Here is a 22,174-nt window from a genome sequence, read left to right on the forward strand (position 1 = left end):
TTAGTTTAACTTATTATTTAATTTTAATAAATAGCTAGAACAGTTTTCATTTGGTTTTCTCGCTTCCTTTTTTTTTTTCTTTGCTACAAGCTGCAACTCCCTCGGAGGGCGATCAGGATAACATGACGCTGCAATTTACAAAACACCGACTGTGACATTCACTGATGGAATTGACTTTGGGGGAAATACATTCTTAGTCCGGGTATTCTCCAGCTGTATGACATTTTCCTTCACTTGAATGCTGGTTTAACGGGAGAAATGGGAGGGGAGCGCTATAAAAAAAGGGGCAAGATTGGAAGCAAAACTTATAAAGGTACTTGGAAACAGAATAACAGCCCATCAGTAACAGAGCCCTTGCAATCACACCCGGCATACACCAGGATGGACAGACTTTGGGAAGACAGGTGGAGATTTGGCAGTGATGTGTTGAAGGGAGACAAGATGAAATCTTAGTAGGGGACAGATACAGAGAAAGTCTCAATGGATATGTGGGCTGAGATCTGACGTGTTTCAGTAAAAAGCTGAATTCCTTTTACTGCATAAGATGTTCTTTGTCTGCCAAGAGAATAGAAATAAATTAGAAGCAAGTGTGATATTCCTCCATACTGACTTACATGTAGCAATGCCCAATACTGTTGTTATCAGAGATGCTTCATATATTCAGTGTCATAATGAAATTATCAGCCAACAAAACACTGAAGATCTCTCCTTTAACATGTTGAACACACGCACAAACCATATAAATATGTAAAATTACATATTTAATGAACATACCAAACTTATAAAGTTTTCTGAAAGGGAAGATATCTGCCTCCAGTGCTGTAAACTCCAGTGATCTCCATTAACAAGTTACACATCATAATGATAGATCGCTTGGATTTCACCGTGATCGGTTACTTTAACCTCTACAACGCACTTACCTTAACCCTTTGAGGACACGGCTCCTTTAGGCCTTAGGGATGTAGACGTTTTTGGGTTTTATTTTTTATACACATTATAAAAGCCATATCTTTATTTCACTTTTTTTTTTTTTTACAATTTTTCATAATGTAGCCTAATGAGCGCTTATTTTATGTGGGATGAGCTGCAGTATTTAAAGCTACTTTTTTGAAATACATATAATTTATTGATTAACTTTTCTTAACTGTTTTTTGGGGGGGAAATTCAGTGATAAGCATAGGTAGCTTAAAGGGCTTGTCCAGGTAGCAGAACAGGAACTAGGGGACTTTACTATGTGATCACTTGATTGCTGATATAAAACACTACCTCTGCATTGCTTTGTATTATGCCTGTCAATTGAAACAACAGTAAGACACATGAGGGGACATCTATGAAGTCTTAAATTTGGCCCCTCACCTTTTCCTTAGCTGGATTTACTAAGAGGCGTATGCCTCTTAGTACCTCTGGCCGGCCCTGCAGGTGTAGATTTGTATCATTATTTACCCCTGCAAGTAGGCATACAAGCAAGCGGGGGATACGGCAGGCTTACACCAGGGAGAAGGGGCGAATCTGTGCCTTCTCCCTGCCGTACTCCAGTAGCGCAGCTGTTGTAAATGTCCCGCATCCTGTTAGATAATGCATCGGGCCTAACATTGCAGACCTGAGGATGTTATTATGTCCCTGACTGCTATGACTGTGGGGTTTTAATAGGAAGGACAGTGCCCCTGTCAGTAGTAAGAGTAGCATCTTAGTGAGTTAAATGGCAGGGATCTGAGTTGCCTCTGATCTCAGTTTTTTCATCAGGGTGTCATCTGTATGTTACAGATGAGACCCATAGCTGGTAAGGTGGGCTCTGCTCTGCTGGTAAGGTGAGTCTGTTACATCCCAGTGCCATAACTGTATGGTGGTTTGTGTAAATGACCCACCAGCTGCACCATACATTTATGGTACAGAAAGGGGTAAAATGTGACTCAGCACACATTAAGCAGTGCTCATTTCTACTATTTCTATCATGCACCACTTTTAAGGGTGCAAAATGTAAAGCAGCATCATTTGTATAATAACTAGTTTATAGTCAGCTTCTTTCATACACTACTGTAATGTCAGTGCATATTCTACATTTCACTTACAGGAAAAACTCCAAAATATCCATCTATTGCATCATTTGTTTTTATCACTGCTGACAGCGATAAGTCATAGAACCAAGACAGACGCAAACACATATGATGTATTTCCAGCATCATATGAGACAACACTCATAGAAATTAGATACTGAAGCTGCAGTACCACATCATTGTAGAAGTCCATGTTATGGTCACCCTATCTTGCTTCTTAGGGTATGTTCACTCTGAGTAAAATAGGCAGAATTCTGTGTGGAAGCCTCTTCTGCGCAAGCCCGCCTGCCTCAATGTTTCAATGGGATGCCTCGCACGCCTACGCTCTCCGCTCAAAGAATTGACATGTCCATTCTTTGAGCGGAGAGCCGCAGACATTGGAGGCACACGGCAGCCCATTAAACACACTGAGGCTGGCAGGATTCCACAGCTGGGGCCCCGCCACAGAATTCTGCCTGTTTTACTCTGTGTGAACATACCCTTATATTGTAAAAGGATAAGAGGAGGTTTTATGGTATGGATTAACATGGAGGGCAATGATAGTTAGGCAGGATGTGATGACAGGGTATAATGGAATAGAGGGACTTTACTATGGTAAGTGATGTTAGGTAATCGATGGGGCTAGGAAAATATTAATGTTTTAAACATTATTTAATAAAATAAGGAGTATTTGCGTTAAAAATAGTTAACATTTACTATTTTAGTTATTTTAATTACAGAATAGGTGTGCCATAATAAGATGTATATATATTGTTTATATTGATATAAAGTTCATATTCTAGAAGTGAGTGCTACAGTATATTAAAGTTAAAGGAGTAGCTGCCACAAAGTTATATAAATCTGTAAATTACTTCTATTTAAAAATTTATTATCTTTTAGTACTTATCAGCAGCTGTATGTCCTGCAGGAAGGGGTTTATTCTTTCCAGTCTGACACAGTTTTCTGTGCTGCCACCTCATACAGCAGCTGATACATACTGGAAGACTGGATATTTTAAGTAGAAGTAATTTAATAACTTTCTGACAGCAGTTGACTTAATTTTTTTTTCCTCTGGAGTACCCCTTTAAGGGCAACGTTGAACTATATCTGAATATTTTACAAGAACAGTAGCATGATAAAGGGCAGGACAGGACAATGATCTATAAGGCATGCAGGACGGAGGTTAGTCAGATTTGCCCATGGCATTGTTCTTGGAAAGGTTATTGAAAAAGAAAAAGAATGAAGACATTGGATGGAGAGGACAAACATGCAGATGGTAAAGGACATGTATCAACACATGCAACCAGGGGATACCTGTTAAACAGGAACAGGGAAGTTGTGAGGAAAGGATTATGCTATGGGAAGGATAAAAAAAATACCAGTTTAATGTGAAGTAATTATGAATTCTGGAGAAGATGATTATTAGCTTAACTGAGCCGGATTTGTGTATCAATCAGTGATGCATTACTCCCATATTACTATACATTCATTGAAGTATATGGATTTTAATAACGTATCCAAAGTCTTCTTAAAGAACTATAGATACTGGAATCTTGGTTACTTGTAATCTTCTTTGTCCATAGTAATCCAGCTTATTCATTGATCACGGCTACATTTTGGACAAATCCAAATAAGTTGTCTTTTGGATAATGATGACTATAATGATTACATCAAAGCCATAATATAAAGGATGTAAAGAAGAGAAGCAAATTTGGTCCATATTTTGCCATTATTGTTGAAAGGTAAATTTGCAGTATATATCATGATCACGTCCTTGATAGCTTACAGAAGCCATATATCACAGCTTTGTGTTTCTCTGGTAAAACGTAAGATATCGCTTACCTTCAAGGTAGTTACGGGCAACAAATTTCAAAAGTTCATCCAATAAGATGACAGGGAAAGAGATCTTCAGGACAACAAGCCACTTAGTAAGGTCCAGGGGTGTCAACTTGAAGATCATCTGATGGGTAAAAAGCAGGAACTTGTTAGGAACGTATTAACAATGCATTTATGGTAACAATGCAACAAATGGTATGGAACTTTACATACAGATGGTTTTGAGTGTATTGATAATACAATTGTTATTTAAAAGGTAAAAAAATATAGCTCTACTGTCAAATATAGGCTATAGGCACAAATGTGTTTTAAGTAAAATGTCAAGTGAAAGTTCCTGTATTCTAGTTCATTCTACTCACTGGTAGAGGATCAACGTAAAGGATCAGGAAGTGGAGGGACATGGAGAGGCAGATGGAGCCCAGCAGCCAAATGTTGACCCATGGGGGCATTCTGACCAAGGACTGGTTCTCTGAAAGACTATTGGTGAAAAAAATAAAGATCAGTATAGAAGCAATAGAGGAACACGGTTTGATTTTTAAAGAAGTCATAACAAGATAGAGGCACTTACCTGTTCAGAGCATTGCACATTTCAATAGTGACCAGCACGGACAGAGCCATAGTCATGGGAACTGGAGACTCAAAGATTTCACATTCATGACCCTCAAAGTCAGGATTATCCTCTGTGCACTGCATGAAGTGGCTCTGGGAAAGGAAGAGAAAGATGAAAGAATTGACATGAAAACACTGAACTGACTAGACAATACAAGGCACATTTCTTATTTTATAGCTATAAGCTGGCAAGTGTTGCTTAAATATCAGGCTAATAATCATATTAGATAAATAGCATTAAAGAGCAGAAGGTGGGGAAAAAATAGGAGGCAAAGTCTTACCAGCTGGTGGAAAGACACATTGGGTCCATCCTCTGCACACATGAACCACCAAGCAGCAGCACCTACTGTGGCAGCACCCACATAGCCTGCAACAAATGAACATGACTTATAGTTACAGTTTGTAGAACTGGAAAAAATTACTTTTTTATGTGTACGTGTTGGGTGAATTAGTACAAAATATGTTTTCACATCACCTCCAATGGCCATGTAACGGAAGAAGAGCCAGCCACTGATGAGGGGTTCCTTGGGGCTACGGGGTGGTCTGTCCATGATGTCCAGGTCAGGGGGGTTAAAGCCCAGAGCTGTAGCTGGCAGACCATCAGTGACCAGGTTCACCCAGAGCAGTTGTACAGGGATCAAAGCCTCAGGCAGACCCAAAGCAGCAGTAAGGAAGATACTGTGTTAAATAAAGAGGAGTTATAATAATAAAGTGAGAAAAGATATTACTTAGCACTGTCTAAACACTTAGAATAAAATAATGAAGACATTTATTAAACTCACCAGACGACCTCTCCTACATTGGAGGAAATGAGGTAGCGGATAAATTGCTTCATGTTGTTGTAAATGGCACGACCCTCTTCTACTGCAGCCACAATTGTGGAGAAGTTGTCATCAGCCAACACCATTTCAGAGGCAGTCTTAGCTACAGCAGTACCGGAACCCATGGCAATACCAATCTCAGCTTTCTTAAGAGCAGGGGCATCATTTACACCATCACCAGTCTTTTGGAAATGACAAAAATATATGTGAGACGCAGTTCATTAAAGCAAATATAGAATAATGAAAGTCTAATAATTCCTTTGTGATTCCTTTTACTCACCATAGCTGTAATTTCATCAAAGGACTGCAGGAACTCAACAATCTTGGATTTGTGAGTTGGCTCGACTCTGGCGAAGCAGGAGGCGCGTTTGCAGGCTTCTCTTTGTTCTGCTGGGGGCAGATCATCAAACTCGCGACCAGTGTAGGCACGTCCTGATACATCATCATCCTCACCGAAGATGCCAATACGACGACAGATGGCAATAGCTGTGCCCTTGTTATCACCAGTGATCATGATGACACGAATACCAGCTTCACGGCAAAGCTGAATTGAGCCCATAACTTCCTTACGAGGGGGGTCCAGCATACCCACGCAGCCAACAAATGTCAAGTCAGTCTGTGAAGAAATTAATGTGTTATTTAACCATAAACAAAAAGAATACATGAAGAAAAATGTTGTGTTTGTTTACACTGTGCTGGTAACACATAAGCTTTTACAATTACTGATTATTATTATTATTGTTGATTATTATTATTGATTTAATGTGTATTAGATCCCATTGAGGACATGTTTCCTTTAGCAAGACAGGTATGTTTGTAAATTACCTCATAGTCGGCAAACTTGGTGGTGTCATCAAGGTTCATGTCTTCTCTCTTTGGTGGTGTGTCTCTTGTAGCAAGAGCCAAGCAACGCAGGGTGTCTCTGCCTGTGCCCCATTCCTTGATTACAGTCAGGATTTTATCCTTGATAGCAGAAGTGAGAGGTACACGTGTTGTGCCCACACGTACGTAGTTGCAACGGTCAATGACACCCTCTGGGGCACCCTGTTTTGCAATTAAAATGTAACAATCAAATCTCCAAAGCAGATACATATTGGTATTGTAATATAATGTTACTGACTTTTTGGAATTTTGGAAAGCAGTGTTTTTAATAATTAGCTAATTACCTCAATTACTTGTTGACTATTAGAAGCGACTGATTCAATCCTAAGACTTAATGTATTACTGCATCACTGGTCTTACCTTCACAAACATCTTGTTACCAACTGCGGCACGGGAGGCTTTGGCGGGTGTGCAGTAGACGGACATGGACTTCCTGTCACGGGAGAACTCCAGGGTGAATTCTTTCTTCATCAGCTGTTTGATAACCTATGAAAAAGATTACATTCAAGATTTTTATTAAATGTAGGCGAGTCCTCATGATATCCTTCTCCATAGTTTGAGACAAAAGTAGTTTACGCTTCCAAAGACTTTTAATGTTCATAAGAAACTAAAATACTGAACTTAGAGCGAGAGCTCAAGATTCAGAGACTGGTTGTACATAATACCACAATGACATGTGTTTGGGATAGTTTGTTTCATGGGCCCATCAAGGAGCACATTGCTAGAAGGGGGTTAGGTTTCTTGTACATGACAAGTAGAGGGCAGGTGTGTGGTATAGCAGAGTTCTGGCTACACTGCTGCCAGCTTGCTGAGTGCTACATAATTAGATTTCTATAATGGTAGAAGGCAGGCAGCTGGGATTGTATGTCACAAGATGGGCACTAGTTCTAGGAAATTACAAGGTTATTTCTTCACGGGTTGGAGAAACATGATAAACCGTAGATTCTAGTTCTCTGGGCTTTTAAAATCTTATTATCTAGTACGAAGCTTTAAAGATATATAATTAATCTTTTACAAGTACTGTTGTAAAACAGTATGGGTCTTCTTGAACTTACAGAGTTGCAGGCGTTGGCACGCTCAACTTTGGACAGACTCTTCACGTCTGTGTTAAATACATTCATCTTCTCAACAAGAGTTGTCAAGGCAGTCTCAGTGGCTTCTCCGACCTTCTCAAACACTCCTTTGGACTGAGGGGCAAATGAAAGGTATATGGTGCTGAAATAATCTTTTTTAAGTATAAATTTTTCCTTATATCACTTAAAATGTTAATTTAAAAATGTCACTTTAATTTATGGTTCAAATGCAGCAACAGCAAAATGTACATATAGCATTTCTTCCTGTGTGTATTTTCTTTAGGTACCTCAGTTTGTACCCATGCCAAAAAAATAAGTCAATGGACTTTGCATAATTGTGAAAGAGGAAGAAAATGCAAATAGTAATAGTAAATCTTATTGACATTGTTTCCCTCCCAATATACATCAAGATAGTGTTACTGTCAAAAGGTGTTCCAATATATTCCACATCGGCCCAATTAAGTTAAATGGACCGAACATAGTCTATGCATGGTCTAAATTTCCCAAACTTCTTTTTCTGCTGGCGCTTGGTAAAAAATGCGATATTAATAGGGTCTAAGTGCCAAATAAATAATGGCTAGTAAAGCAAAAAAACGAACACACTTGCTAGTTTGGACTTATTGTAGTAGAAGGTGCATTACAACTTTAGTACTAAAAAAAATACTATTTATGCTGTGTTCACACTGTGTTTTTGCTGTGTTTTTTTATGTATTTTTTGTCTTCATTAGTGAACTTCAATATCTCCTATTGAGTTCACTAATCCAAACCAAAAAATGCATGCTATATATACACAGCACAAATGCACATTGTAAATACAGTCATAAAGTTATTAGCTCAAGCAGTAAGTGTTAGATAAGCAATCCAAACTACATCTAGTGACACTAGGTGGATTTCAGTTATCCCCCTTTTTTTTACCTCATTGAAGTCGAGGGAAGAGTCATTGCAAAGTGCACAGATTGTGGCCAATTCCACAAGCCCATCATACTGGCCAGCCTTCACAACCTTATCATTCTTCATACTGAGATGACACCACAGAGAGAGGAAAGGCCAGCCAAGTGTAGGTGGAGATGGGACACAAGTAGGAGGAATTTATGGAAAAAGTGAAAGAGAAGAATGAGGACATGTGAAAATGAGGATAGCAGCAGCAGTAGTTGAGAGATGGCAAATTATAAAGGCAAGACAGTAGATTACATTGTATGGGGAAAAGTGATGAGATGGTCATGAGTTTTTGAAGGAGTGAAAATAGTGATAATCAGTTAAGGGAATGAATGGTAGAGGGAATACACAAGAAATGTGCAGGTTGTGAAATTTGTAGTTTCTGTGTTGTGGTGGTTTAGTTCAGCTTCTTTAAGTGATCCAGCATAGTTGTCAGGGTGTAGTACATTTTCCCATTAGTGACAAAGAATTTAACAGTCCATAAACTTACACATCGCCTTCAGGGGCATAGGTGGATCCAGTGATGGAGAATTCATTCAGGGAGCAGACATCAGCCTCAACTTTATCAATGACAAACATCTGTAAGAAACAATAACATGTGTATATGTATTATGTGTAGTGAAAGTCAGGTTTTACCACTATATACACTTATCCTGTATCCAGGATACTGTATCTAGGGCATAAGAATCTAAACACATGGGGGGTTTGACCTATGGGGCCCCTGCAATCTTAAGACACTTTAAAGATTATGGGAGGTCCCACCTGGGATCATACATTTAAATTTCCTTTAGGGTCCATTCACATGTACAGGGTCTACAGCAGCTTTGATGGCACAGATTTGAAGCTGCCTCATCATATCTGCTGCAGATTCTGTACTGTACATGTGAATGGACCTTTAATTTAATTTCCTGCCCTACCCCCTCTCTTTCTCCCATACACAGAAATGTTTGGTGCGGCTGAGCGTTCCTGTGTTCTTTATAGGGAGAGGTAAGCTGCAGCCAGAAAGCTTTCACTGTGACTTATCTCTCCCAGAACAAACGGGTCGGGCGATAATTTTCCATCACGCCCAAGCCTATTTCCACTGACATCATCTGTCTGTGGTCAATTGGGAGAGCCCCATAAACGTTATATTACAAGTGGTGAGTGGTCAGGAGATCAAAGAGCTTTGGCTGCAGCTTATTTCTCCTACATCAAAGGGGTCCAACCTCTGTCCTGAGCCCCATACACCTTAGGTACGGTCGACTATTGTATAAGGTGTATGGGTGTACCTGTAAGCCACAGCCAGACTGTTCTTGCAGCGGTTTATCTCTCTGAGAACAAAGGTGTCTGGCAGTGATGTTTCCTCAAGCCTAACCCCTATCTCCATCAACATCATCTGTTGGTGGATTGTTGGGAAATCGCTATACACATTATTTTCACGGCTGAGTGGTGGGTTTGGTTGACTAAAGTATAAAGTAAATAGGTGAAATGTGACCCCAAGTGATGGATGAATAACAAAAGTCTACATTATAATCGTACCCTGCAGACAGACATCTGGTTGGTGGTCAGAGTACCAGTCTTGTCAGAGCAGATGACTGATGTGCAACCAAGAGTTTCCACAGAGGGCAAGCTTCTGACAATAGCATTCTTCTTAGCCATACGTCTTGTACCCAAGGCCAGACAAGTGGTGATTACAGCGGGGAGACCTGTGTGTATAAAGAGCAGTTAGATATTGTAAGAAGAATACACAATGCCAGCATTTCTGTGCACCAGCAGTAGTATACGTTACAGACCTTCAGGAATAGCAGCTACAGCCAGAGCCACAGCAATCTTGAAGTAATAAATAGCTCCTTTGATCCAAGAGCCACCATGGATGGGGTCATTGAAGTGTCCAATGTTGATCAGCCATACAGCAACACAGATGAGGGAAATGACTTTGGACAGCTGCTCTCCAAACTCATCAAGTTTCTGCTGAAGTGGGGTCTTCTCTTGTTCTGTGGCAGCCATCTCATCACGAATCTTACCAATTTCAGTGTTGGCTCCAGTGGCAATGACAACGCCAGTAGCCTTACCAGCTCCTACATTGGTACCCTAAGAAGAGTCAAAAGTGACTTAAAATGTGTCTAAGAAAAAAAAAAAAAGAATAACACAAAATAAACATTGGCAATACATACGGAGAACAGCATGTTTTTCTTGTCCTGGTTGACAGCTCTGGGGTCAGGGACAACCTCTGTGTGTTTGATGACAGAGACAGACTCTCCTGTAGAAGACACATATGTTAGGTGAGAAATCTATGAAATACTTGGCAGGTTACAGCTCAATCTGTTTTTATTTTTACATACCTGTCAGGATGGACTGGTCAATACGCAGGGTGGTGGATTTAATGCTGATGAGTCTGATGTCAGCTGGGACTTTGTCACCAACTAGGAGTAAAAAGAAGGTGTTAATGTAAGTAACATTAATCTGCTGTATTATTACAGTACTGTGCAGTACTGTGCGGGGCAGTGGAAATGCAGCATGTGTGAGACCCTCCTCTCCACGATACAATCTGTTGTGACAGGAGGCCACCATACACATTGTCAGTAAGCCAAACTCACTAAATGTGTCAGTTCTGGTGGACTTTTCACTAATGTCTTTGGGCCCCTCAAAGCTGAAAGAATTTTTATTAAAAGCTCAGGGGTGGACAAGCCCCTAAAAGCCTCAGCTATTGCATGTCATAGCCTATACTTACTGGTAGTTGTTAGCAAAACATAAAGGAGCGTTCTATTCTAAGATATTGGAGAGCAAGCAGTATATATATATATATATATATATATATATATATAATAGTATGTGTGTGTTTCCAATCCCGTAAAGACTAATGTCCTAATGCCATTGTCGAAAGCATTTAAATCATCGGGAACAAACTGAACCAGGTCTAAACGCTTGTTAACAAATGGATTTGTATGGGAATGGGTTTGGGTCTGATGGTATCGGATGGAATATGTTTTCTGCTGTATAAGATATCAAGAAGGCAACAACTCACCTGCCACCTCCACAATATCACCAGGCACGATCTCTCTTGCCTTGATTCTTTGTACTGATTTTCTGTCACTGCGGTAAACTTTTCCCATCTCGGGCTCGTACTCCTTAAGAGCTTCAATGGCATCTTCAGCGTTTCTTTCCTAAGTGACAGGCAGAGCTTTGTTAGGGATATATTACTAAGCTGCCGGGTAGTTTCACGCCCAGCTTTTTGTGGCAGTATTTTGTTCAGCAGTCGTGGATCCAGCAGGAAGGAGACATTTAAAGGAAAAGTCCTGCCATAACAAATTGTTGTCAGGCGGCAGGGGCCTGATTGATGAGCATGATTGGTTTCTTACCTCTCCTCTGACCGACCTCCTGACGAATGGACAGCCTGCTCAGCCAATAAGTGACTGGAGCGGCGTCCTACCCCAGTCACTGACTGGCTAAGCAGGCTGTCCATCAGCTGGGTCATGGCGTTGGCATGGTCAGATTGCGGATCAAGGGCACAGGAAGAGGTAAGTTGTTGTTTGTTGTTTTCTCCCTGTGCCCTGACATTTAAAGAAAACCCCTGAGGTTGGACTTCTCCTTTAAATCCTTTTTCCATTTCCTGGTTATGACTTAAAAAACTTCCCCAAAAACTGCTATGAAAAGCTATGTGAACATCCCCATGTCTGTTTTTGTGGAAACACCGTCCTATTGGCAAATAACATGATAATATTACCCCAACAAATTCACTAGATGTATTGATAGGCTACTTATATCCTTTAGTCTAAAGACATCTTTTAATTAAGGGGTAGTTTGGCAAAAAAAATCTTTCAAATCAATTGGTGCCAGAAAGTGCCAGGGATTTTTAATTTACTTCTATTAAAAAATCTCAGCTGCTGTATGTCCTGCAGGAAGTGGTGTATTACTTTCAGTGTGAAGAGCAGGAGAGGTTTTCTATGGGGATTTGCTCCTACTGTGGACAGTTCCTTACATGGGCAGAGGTGGCAGTGGAGAGCACTGTATCAGACTGAAAAGAATACACCACTTCCTGCAGGACATGCAGAAGCTGATAAGCTGATAAATTACAAATCTCTGGCACCAGTTGTTTTTTAAATTTTTTTTTTTTTAACTACTTTAATTTCAGTCAAGCATGACTTATAAGTGATACTTAAAAGTTTTTTTTTTTTTTGCCCTCTTCTTGTCTTTGAGTAATACTCAAGGAGCTAAGGTACAGGTATATAACTGTAATAATAGAAACATTCTTACCTGCCAGACTCCTACAACAGCATTAGCGATGAGGATCAACAAGATGACAAAGGGTTCCACGAAAGCTGTGATGGTCTCTTCACCTTCTTCAAACCAGGCCAGCACCTGCAGCACCAGGACACCATATTGTTATCATCCTCCAGGACACATTAGCTTTTTAACCTTATTCCTTAGGCCTCAAGCACAATTTTCGATAGAGGACACAATAATTATGTTCTTTTTAAAGGTATTTGCTGTGGTTTTGAGAGTCTACATTTACTTTAACAGTGGTGTCTAGAATTGGCACATTCTACTAGACAGCCACTTTATAAGTGTCAGAACCAGGCGTTTACATTGATTGTTCTCATCCATGAAAGATGATACGGCGAGTAACCCTTTTCTATACTTGTGAAATACTATAAGGATGGATGGAAGGAAGTTCTGTTACGCTATAATAATCATTTTTATTTTGCCAGATATTATGTTAGGTCAGTTCTCAGGGGTTCTCGGTAGAGCTGTGTCACAGCAGGACCCTTGTCATTATAAACAGCATCTTAAATTACATTAGAGTAGATTTACAGCTATTTTATGGGGCCCTCCCATACTTCAAGCAGCTGTTGCGCTTGCAAAACACATAGCCACCCGGGCCTGTCACTCAGAGCGGCAAGAAACACCCTCTGTCTCCCCTGACCTCCCCTCTCTTGTTGGGCCTCCTCCTGCAGTCTCACAGCAGCTGTCTGACACTTGAGCTGGCCACTGGCTGGATCGAGTTATCTTCAAGACAAATTTAACCTGCAGAATGTGCCGCTCATTGGGAAAAGAAAAGGTCAGGGTTAGAGCCCAGTTAACCCTTTCACATGGCCCATATCATGTGTGTCCTCAAAGCAGCTTGTGTGGCTATTGGCTGTACACTTAGTATTATTATGCAGCACTAAAGTAGAATCCAAATATAGACAGGAACATTATAGAACATTTTATAGGAAGCCACAATAAGCCTTTCTGCACTAGTTAAAGTAGTTTGGGGTCAGGTTTTAGTACCAGGGTCAAATCAAAGCAATTGGGGTTGAACAGGTATCAGGCCCACTCAGGTCCTGGTGCATCGGGGGCCCAAAGGTCTGTCTGCCAGATAAGAAGCCACATGGATTAGAAGAGGCACATGACAGGTGGAGGTCCTGTTAGGTTACTCTCACGCTTCATTTAGCTATGTCTATTTACTCTATATACCAGAACAGTTCCCAGTTTACATATCCTAAACATATCCATAGTCACCCATTTACCTAAAGGAGACCAGAGGAGTCTCGTTTCGGCCTCTGTTAATATATTAAGGAGTTTATTTTCCTATAGGGAATGGGGTTATTCCATACAGATCCATCCAATAATAAAATGTATATATTTTTGTAACAAAAAAAGCCTATAGATGATGTATGGAACCTCGCACAGACATCAATTTATAGATTGTTATGAATATGATATATGAATAATTATATAATATTACACTCCAAAGTATATAACTGTTGCAACCATCAATGAGCGTGTGTGTGCAGTATCACCACCATGGCTTTTCCTGTCTTGTGCATCTGCCTTGAGCTGTATGTGATAAAGAGAGTGCTTTTTGTAGTCAGTGTTGGCTGAAACTGTCCATACCCTGAATAGTTAGCGATGGCCTCGGCCCTGGAGCGTCTTCACATAGGTTAATGTATCTAAAATCCACGGAAGAGGGTCGTGATCTAAGAAATGCCTGGTTATTGTCTGGGAACAGCTGATAAGTCTTTGGTGAATTTCTTATTTGGTCACCTACGTCTCTTGGGGCCATTGTCCTAAAGGAGTTGAGCTACAAGTATCCCAGGGGTAACTTGTTGTAAAGAAAAATGATAATCATTTTTCTCAGTTGTAGCAGATACATTTATTATTTTACTGTCGTTTTGATTTAAGGAAGTTTACTGTATTATGCCTATTTGGACTCCACATATGTTAAAGTGTCTTACTGTGTTATTTACCGTACATGTTGTATAATATACTTCAAACCCAGAAAACACACAAATTTCCTGTAGCCCCATAGGCCGTCTCATCCTGCCGCCGTCATGAACTTATTTATGATAGTCATTGGCATGATATATATATATGTATGTATATATATATATGAATGAAGTGTTTTTAGAAAAAAATAAACTGAAGAACAACGGTGAGAGGTTATTGAGGGGAAGATCAGAGGCAGTGTAAGAAAATATTGCTTCACTGAAAGAGTAGTAGATGCTTTGATCAAACTCCAAGCAGAAGTGGCTGGTAAATCTACAATAACTGATTGTAAACCTGTCTGGGATAAACATATATCTATCCTAAGATAATAAGAAAGGAAATACTAAAAGGGCAGACTAGAGTGACCAGGTGGACCTTTTTGTGCCGACAACCTTCCATGTATGTGTATGTGTGTGTGTGTGTGTGTGTGTGTGTATGTGTGTGTTTGTGTTCGTGTCATTAGTGGTATAATGCTCCTGATTAACCCTCTGCGCAAACTTGGGCCAAAACCCAGAACCTATTGGTGATTTTTAAAGTAATGAAATATTCTTAGATTGTCCATTGTGTTTACCTCCCTCACTATGTATGTATGTATGTATGTATGTATTATTATTCTTATTATAATTTATAAAACTTACACAATTCATTCAAAACACAACACCTTTCTAAGTGCACCTTTTTATGGCTGTTGCATGCTATGTATATAATATATATATAAGTACTTACGAAAGATATGATAGCAGCCAACAGCAGAATTCGGACAAGCAGATCTTCAAACTGTTCTATGACCAGTTCCCAAATGGACTTTCCTGTAGTGAGGAGACAAGTTCTTGTCAGTCATATGTACTGTACGATTATTGCTAGTCTCTACCATTCATTGCCACAGGTGACACCAGTGTTTCCTCCAAGCACACATCAGACACCACTCATACTTATAATGCAGCACACAGCTTACCCTCCTCAGCTGGGAGCTCTGGTCCATGTCAGCAGCGAGAGAAAGAAAGGGAGAAAAAAAGGGAAAAATCAGTGTCCATCCTTAATATTATTAGTGTACATGACTGCTTAAAGCCATTATTGCATGTGCAGATATCCATGTTATCTGGTAAGGCCTGTAATGTACATTGTGTACCTTAGGGCCATGCTTAGGCCTTATCATAATGTCGGTTGTCTGAGAGTTGAATCAAATCACAATTGTATTACGATAAGTTGTTATCGTCTTTCTTTACCTAATAAGCTGGTTTTTTTTTTACTGACAAACTAAAACCTTATTATGTGCATTGAATGAAATTTATACAGTTATAATTTTTTTGTATATTGTACTTTAGTTATTGATATGAATGTTATTTATTTAATTAGGAGTTAGACATGAAGCAGCTTATCCATGTGACAAGATTATGGGCAAATATATTGTAGTGGCAACAGGAGCCTTAGTGCTTCAAAGCAGAGGTAATGCCCGAGGATGAAGCAAATGTGCAGTGAAATGACTGTGCTGATGATGCTGTGTCTAAGAGGGTATCCTGAGGGTTATATGACAGCTTTATAAATCCTGCTGTCAGCTTGTGTCACGCAGATACTATGTATGATCCCCATGCTAAGGGAACAGAATGCTCCCAGACATGAATCTCTGGATCTTGCACCACACTGTGTGATCTGGGCCAACATAGTGGTGCGCGAGCCCTCAAGTGCCCTTTAACCTACTCGCTTCCAGAGAAAAATACAACACTCTGTTATAAACCATATAATGATAGATAAATCATTGGTTGGGGATAAGGACTTATTAAATATCGCATTATGTGACCATACATCACTTTAACCTTCATAAAAAAAATAAAATAAATGAAAGTAATAGCTAAAAGTGGGTGAATCTCGTCCTGTGCACGACAAAATAAACAACGATAAAGATGTAGGTAATAAAGTTGTAAGTTTATGTATATGGCCATGATTGCAACCTATATGTGTAACCTCTTAGCACAGAATATAAGCCTGGCTCTATATTTAGCGCTCCAACTCTAGTATTTCTTGCAGGTACCAATATGTCTATATATAGAGATGCTTGGCTTATTATGAAAGTATTTTGGGGCACTCTGTCTGACATTGAGATTGGGAACACCATAGGAAGGATCTTGTCTATCAGCAGTTTGCAGCCTGGGACTCTCTTGAAGGACAAAACTGAGATGGCTGTATAAGGAGAGTGACATCATGGGCTGGATCTAACACCCCAATACAAAAATACTTCTCTCTGCCATGTGAGGAGCCTTCTAGGTTACAATGTATAGGGTTAGGTATATCTCACTAACTATATGTCCCTGTACAAATCGTTATGGAGACACCAATATATGTCATACTATACATGTCACCCAATAATGTGCAGCATGTGCAGTATGCAGAGCTATACATAACACTCGGCATGTAGAACATATGTTCTGCCTCGTACACCTATATGCCAATGACATGCATCTCACACAGTTTGTAACCATATACATTACAAGACTTATTTCTTATATCTTATAGCTATAGCCAGATTATTTACAAAAAAGTGAATACACGATAACGTTATTCACAGGACAACACTGTTGGCTACTCTGTTCTGCCGGCTCATGCGGCTTTGATTGCAAGAATGTGACATTTACAGAGATCCCCTCGCCGTCCCCCTGGACTAGTAAAAGATAATCATAGCAACTTTGTAATAACGCTGTCAGGAAACCCTGTTTTGTATGTGCAAAGGAGATCACACCACTATTGTTTAGATTATATAAGAACCTTACTATTACAATAATGAGAACATCTGAGCAGCCTATATGAGGATATGTTACAGGATATGAAACTCTTCTTCCTAGTACTCCTCCTCTGCAGACAACACATCAACCATCAATCCCGGCAGGGTGACAAGAGGCACAGAACAGATGTCCTCCACTTCACAGGCATTTCAATGCAAAGTACATCACTTACACTTCCAAAAGTAAGATCTGCAGATATGGCTGAACTTTACAGGACAGGGTTTCATCAGTCTACGAATGACAAGACATGTCTGCTACACTGCCGCCCAGAACATATGCCACTCTATATTCTCCTCCTCCTCTATGTTATATTGGTTTCCACAATTTATAGTGTCTTTATGTGATATAAAATACTCTTGTTTTCCGTCTATGAGGGTCTTAAACGTACATGGCATTCAACCTTTGACTTTTTTAACTTACAAGACATTTTATTACATAGATTACTTCCAGACATTCTTCACCTTCAAAATGTCAATCATTTCATGAAGTTGTATAAGTTATAGAGGATTTCCAGTGAAGATGTACTATAGTATGGGATGACCGCAGTGATACTTTCTCATTCATTCACTAATGGCGGACAGTTTAGTTATGTAATATGAGTATTAAGTAACAGTAACCTGTTATAGCCTGACTTTTCAAGTTTACATTATGCATGTGTTTTTTTTTATTGAATTTGAATGACTTCAGAAAACTTGTCAATAATATTACACTTACTATATCTGTACTAGAAATGTTTGGCATAGTTTATAAAGTATAAAAAGTGGGAACAGGCTGTTGTCATGTCGGCAGTAGTGACAGTAAGATTATATATCATTGCAAAAACACAGATGAAATATTTCCATTGATATATTATGCATTTAAGATGTGGTTGAAACATACCATTGGGTCCAAACTTGTCAAAGTTCTTCTTGACTTGTTCAGGTGACAGACCTGTATTTTCATTGACCCCAAAATAAGCGAGGCATTCCTCTGTGGATTTGGTGTGTGCGTTCTCCATCCTTCCGTTTCAGCCCTGCCGCAAAGGGCTCACCGTGTCCTTAAGAGAAAGTGGTCTGTTTCCCCCCACCTCTTGTGGTTCACAGTCTTTGATGGGCTGGTCTCCCCTTTTCTGCAGCTGAGTATTGCGGCGGATTCTCCCTTAAGAGCCGACCCGTGGCTCAACAGCTCATCTCCTGCCCTGTCCTTAGCAGGAGACTGGATCACCCTTATCCCTGGACCCCACACAGAAGCTGTCAGAGAGAACCTTTGCTGGAGAGGTGCTTATAAGAGGGTTAGGGAGCCCACACCCCTACCCTGTCATCTGATTGGTCAGAGAGAAGCCTGATGTCACTTTATGCATTATCACCCTGTCCAACCCTTTACAGAAAGGAGACCCTCTTTGGTTTTTTGTTTTTGCTGACTTGATATGAGCTTTGTAGGCGGGACACACAGACACACACACACACACACACTAACCTGTCACTCAAAGTCTAAGACAAGCTTGTAAGAGAACCCTGTGGGTGTCCCTCACTCAGATCACATCCCGGCAAGCTGTTGCCTATCCCCTTCCACTAAACCCATTCAAGTTATTTTTGTCACCTGTCCATAATTGTTATATATATATTCGGACAACGGCTACACACTCTCTGCTTGTCACTTACATAACTGTCCTTGCTTTTATCTTTCTTTTATCACTCTTGTAAATACCTTTAATTGTTCCAGCTGGCTTCCTCTCCTTGAAAAAGATTGACATGTCCTACTCCACCACTTATTATCTATTTTATCTATTTCATTCTTACTGTATCTAAATCTGATCTACATATTATGTATATTATCTACAGTATATCTTCGCAACTCAGTGTCATGTACAGTTAATAGTATTTCTTCTACTTATTCTAGTATACAAAGTTTTTCACTCATGTAATTGCATACTCTTTTCACTTTGTAGAATATTGGCTTAAAGATTTCAACCAAAGCCTTTCAGCTATGTCCAACTACATCAATCCAAGACTAAAATTCGCAAATCTAGTTTTTTTTTTAGCTCTGTTATAGCAGACTGTTATGCAGACTTCTCCCAGAACAGGTGAAAAAGCAGGTCGTAAATAAAAAGCATGTTCATTATTTTGACGGTCATAATAAATTACAGACGTTATTCTATACGGTGTGCACTGCCAGCTGTTTACACAAAGAGATGTGCGGCTGATAATGATTTTTACAGCCTCGCAAAATATCAAATCTGTCAATGAACGGACGTTTGCTCGCTTGCGGGCTCATCTCTGGCCCCTTTACATGGGCTGATTTTCAGCTAAGTTACTGTTCCTAGGCACAATTGTTAATACCGGCCATTGTAAAGGAGCCTTAAAAGGGTTTTGTCTCTTTTTCTTATCTTAAATAAGAAATATTTTAAATGAACAGGCATTTCTTAAACTGTATCATTTAAAAGCTGTAGACTCACTAATCCCCCATGTTCCTGCTTTGTTTTAATAACCTGTTGCCTATGGGTATGATCCACTGGGCATCCAGTAAGTCTGGTAACTCATGCTCAGTTCAGTTGCAGTCTCCTTACGTGTCCTATTAGTACTGGCAGTTGGTTTTCACTTAATATGTAAGCAAAAGTGGGATTGTGGGAAAGTTTCTGCATGTTGCATGGCAGCCGCAGGGTCACAGTCACTGAAAGGACACCAGGAGGTAATCCAATGCACAAGAAAGTAAAATGGTATAGGGATGCAAGTTACTCAACTAAAAATAGCATATTTAAGCTATGCTCCCACAATGGCACTTTAGCGCAAAATGTTCATGATCATTATGTGCGGGCGTCATTATGAAAAGACGGTCGCCTTTTGCCATAAATGATAGCCTGCTCCTGTAGTGTAAATATAGTCTTATAATCTACTTTGCATGTATGTATGTGGTACACATCTGATTTTACCTTCTTTGCTTTATAATACACACCCCTAAGTAATTTTCTAACCTGTAAAAACACCTTGTAATTAGGGCCAGGAGATCAGTTGAATTAATTTGATTCATTTGCCTATAATTTTAGAATCAATTCGAATTTCTTTGAAGAAAAAAAAACGTGTAGGGCAGGTGGCGGGCAGTGGAAGGCAGATCCCGGGTGTGCAGTTACCAGTGGCCTCCAGCTTGAAAAGGGCCTGGAGAGGCAAGCTGCTCCTCCTGCAGGTCAGAGTGCCACCTGCTGGGCCGCCTGCCCACACTCAGGAGATTGCCGCCGCCCGCTCCTACCCACATCACCTTTGAGCCGCCAGCACCCACTAGATGTCTTATTACACCCCCTGTTTGTACCTGAACCATTTCCCGGCAATTAGTAGTGGTTTCATGAACAAGAAACCTGGACTGCGATGAACTTAAACTGTATCGTCTTTAGTGACAATTCCGACAACAGTTGCATGGATTCCTAGTAGACAGTCTTTGCTGTGAAGCCATTCATCCTTTGCTGCCCCAAATACAGGTGTATGTAGGGAGGCAACATATACGACAGTCGGTCACCACAGTAGTTTTATCATGCTCAATGATATGCACATGGCATCCTGCGGCCACATGTGTTGCCTATCATGGCAAAACGGCCTTCTGACATTTTTTCAATTTCCATCACAGCAATGATTTTCTAGGAATGTCTACCACAGATTGCTAAACTTCCTTGGCCTGCCTGGTCGACAAATTTTTATCATTTCGGCATTTATGGGACAAGCTGGAACACTAGCTTTGGTGATCTATGAGTTTGCAGGGTTTACAGGCCCAGCTGAAACATCTCTGAGCAAATGTGCCACAGGATGTCTTGATTTAGAGAAAAGCCTTGATCTTCCTTTGAGGAACAGTGTGAATCATCTTTAGAAGGCAGGAGTCAGTTTGCAGGTGCACAGGTTTACATTGGTGAAGCTGCATGCAGAAATGATCAAAATATCAAAATTAATACAGTACACAATAAACACCAAAAAAGTGATAAATAAATAAAAAAGCAATCAAAGCAAGCCACAAAATGCACCAAAAAACCTATCCTGCAAGAAACAAGCCCTTGCTGTAATATACTTTCCTGGCAAAGTTACAGCAATGGACGAAGCGTCCTTAGCTCCACTTATTCCATGTCAATCTTTCACAGTATAATCTCATAGGGCTTTTTACACAACCCCTGCCCAGTTTGAACGGCCATCCGTTACATGATTTGACATTAGGCAGCCAGGGAAACACAATGAATCACTGGGTCAGTTGTTTATACTATCAGCCAAACGTCTTATTACAGAGGGCAATGAACAACAATTTTTGAACCTGTCAAAACAATTTAATCAGCCAACGAATGTGCAAACACTGGGCGTATTGCATTGGGGCCTTAGTCATAGATCCCCTTGCAACCCCTCTCAAACCTTCTCAGAGAACAAGTATGAAAATGAATTAAAACCAGAACTACAATACAGTATAACTGAGAACACCCAGTGAGACACAAACCTTCCTGCTAAATCTCACCCACTTTTACAGAAATGAGCGAGCATGAAACGTGAGCATACAGCAGTAACTCCATTGGTATTGCGGCAAGAACAGCTGCCCTGTGCTTCATTAGTTGTGAAAGATAAGAAAGAAGCCTTGGTTTACCTTTGAGGAACAGTGTGGATCATCTTCAGAAGGCAGGCTGACTCAGCTTGTAGGTACACAGCCCAGGCTTTCCCAAGCTTTCTCCCAGATATCACACCCTAGTGACAGCCTCTACTTCCTATATTCTGTCCTAATCTTACAGCTACTAGACAAAACAATTCCTCTAACAACAGACTGTGTACAGCAGATTGCAGTAGGAAGGCTCCGAGTGGCCAAGAATAAAGCTTTTTTTCTGGGTTAAGGAGTCTTTTTTGGTCAGTGAAGTGATTTACAAATATGTTACACATCATAGAGGTTATCACAGGGAGGCAAGTTGTTTAAAACGGTAGTGATCTTTTAGGCATATGGAATGTGTCCAGGTTGGACAGCCAGTTTAAGGCCCTATTACACCAAGC

General features: G+C 40.2%; 1 protein-coding gene across 2 annotated transcripts; it reads right to left on the reverse strand.

The window, feature by feature from the left end:
- ATP2A1 (ATPase sarcoplasmic/endoplasmic reticulum Ca2+ transporting 1) lies at positions 1-18,437 on the reverse strand. 2 transcript variants are annotated; one of them, XM_069984383.1, is made up of 23 exons: positions 18,075-18,437; positions 15,374-15,391; positions 15,145-15,227; positions 12,424-12,528; positions 11,195-11,333; positions 10,512-10,592; positions 10,344-10,429; positions 9,963-10,260; positions 9,709-9,875; positions 8,681-8,769; positions 8,170-8,272; positions 7,237-7,368; positions 6,542-6,667; positions 6,125-6,343; positions 5,580-5,915; positions 5,261-5,481; positions 4,954-5,156; positions 4,760-4,845; positions 4,438-4,571; positions 4,229-4,346; positions 3,876-3,993; positions 3,348-3,388; positions 1-555 (listed from the first exon to the last, which is right to left on the reverse strand). In XM_069984383.1, the coding sequence occupies exons 1-22, from the start codon at positions 18,190-18,192 to the stop codon at positions 3,384-3,386; spliced, it is 2,985 nt and encodes a 994-aa protein (XP_069840484.1). In that variant the 5' UTR covers positions 18,193-18,437; the 3' UTR covers positions 1-555; positions 3,348-3,383. The 2 variants fall into 2 exon arrangements, with proteins under 2 accessions (XP_069840484.1, XP_069840483.1); XM_069984382.1 differs by lacking the exon at positions 3,348-3,388.
- Positions 18,438-22,174: the final 3,737 nt, after the last annotated feature.

The sequence above is a fragment of the Dendropsophus ebraccatus genome, chromosome 9, assembly GCF_027789765.1.
Source record: "Dendropsophus ebraccatus isolate aDenEbr1 chromosome 9, aDenEbr1.pat, whole genome shotgun sequence".
Taxonomy (NCBI): domain Eukaryota; kingdom Metazoa; phylum Chordata; class Amphibia; order Anura; family Hylidae; genus Dendropsophus; species Dendropsophus ebraccatus.

What these genes read in the sequence shown, in the direction of transcription:
- ATP2A1 (XM_069984382.1), bottom strand. Translation starts at nt 18,192, where the DNA reads ATGGAGAACGCACACACCAAATCCACAGAGGAATGCCTCGCTTATTTT. An exon ending in TGGCTGCTATCATATCTTTC is followed by an intron (nt 12,529 to 15,144) that starts GTAAGTACTTAT and finishes CTGGTGCTGCAG; the next exon opens with GTGCTGGCCTGGTTTGAAGA. An exon ending in CCGTTACATGGCCATTGGAG is followed by an intron (nt 4,846 to 4,953) that starts GTGATGTGAAAA and finishes CATTTGTTGCAG; the next exon opens with GCTATGTGGGTGCTGCCACA.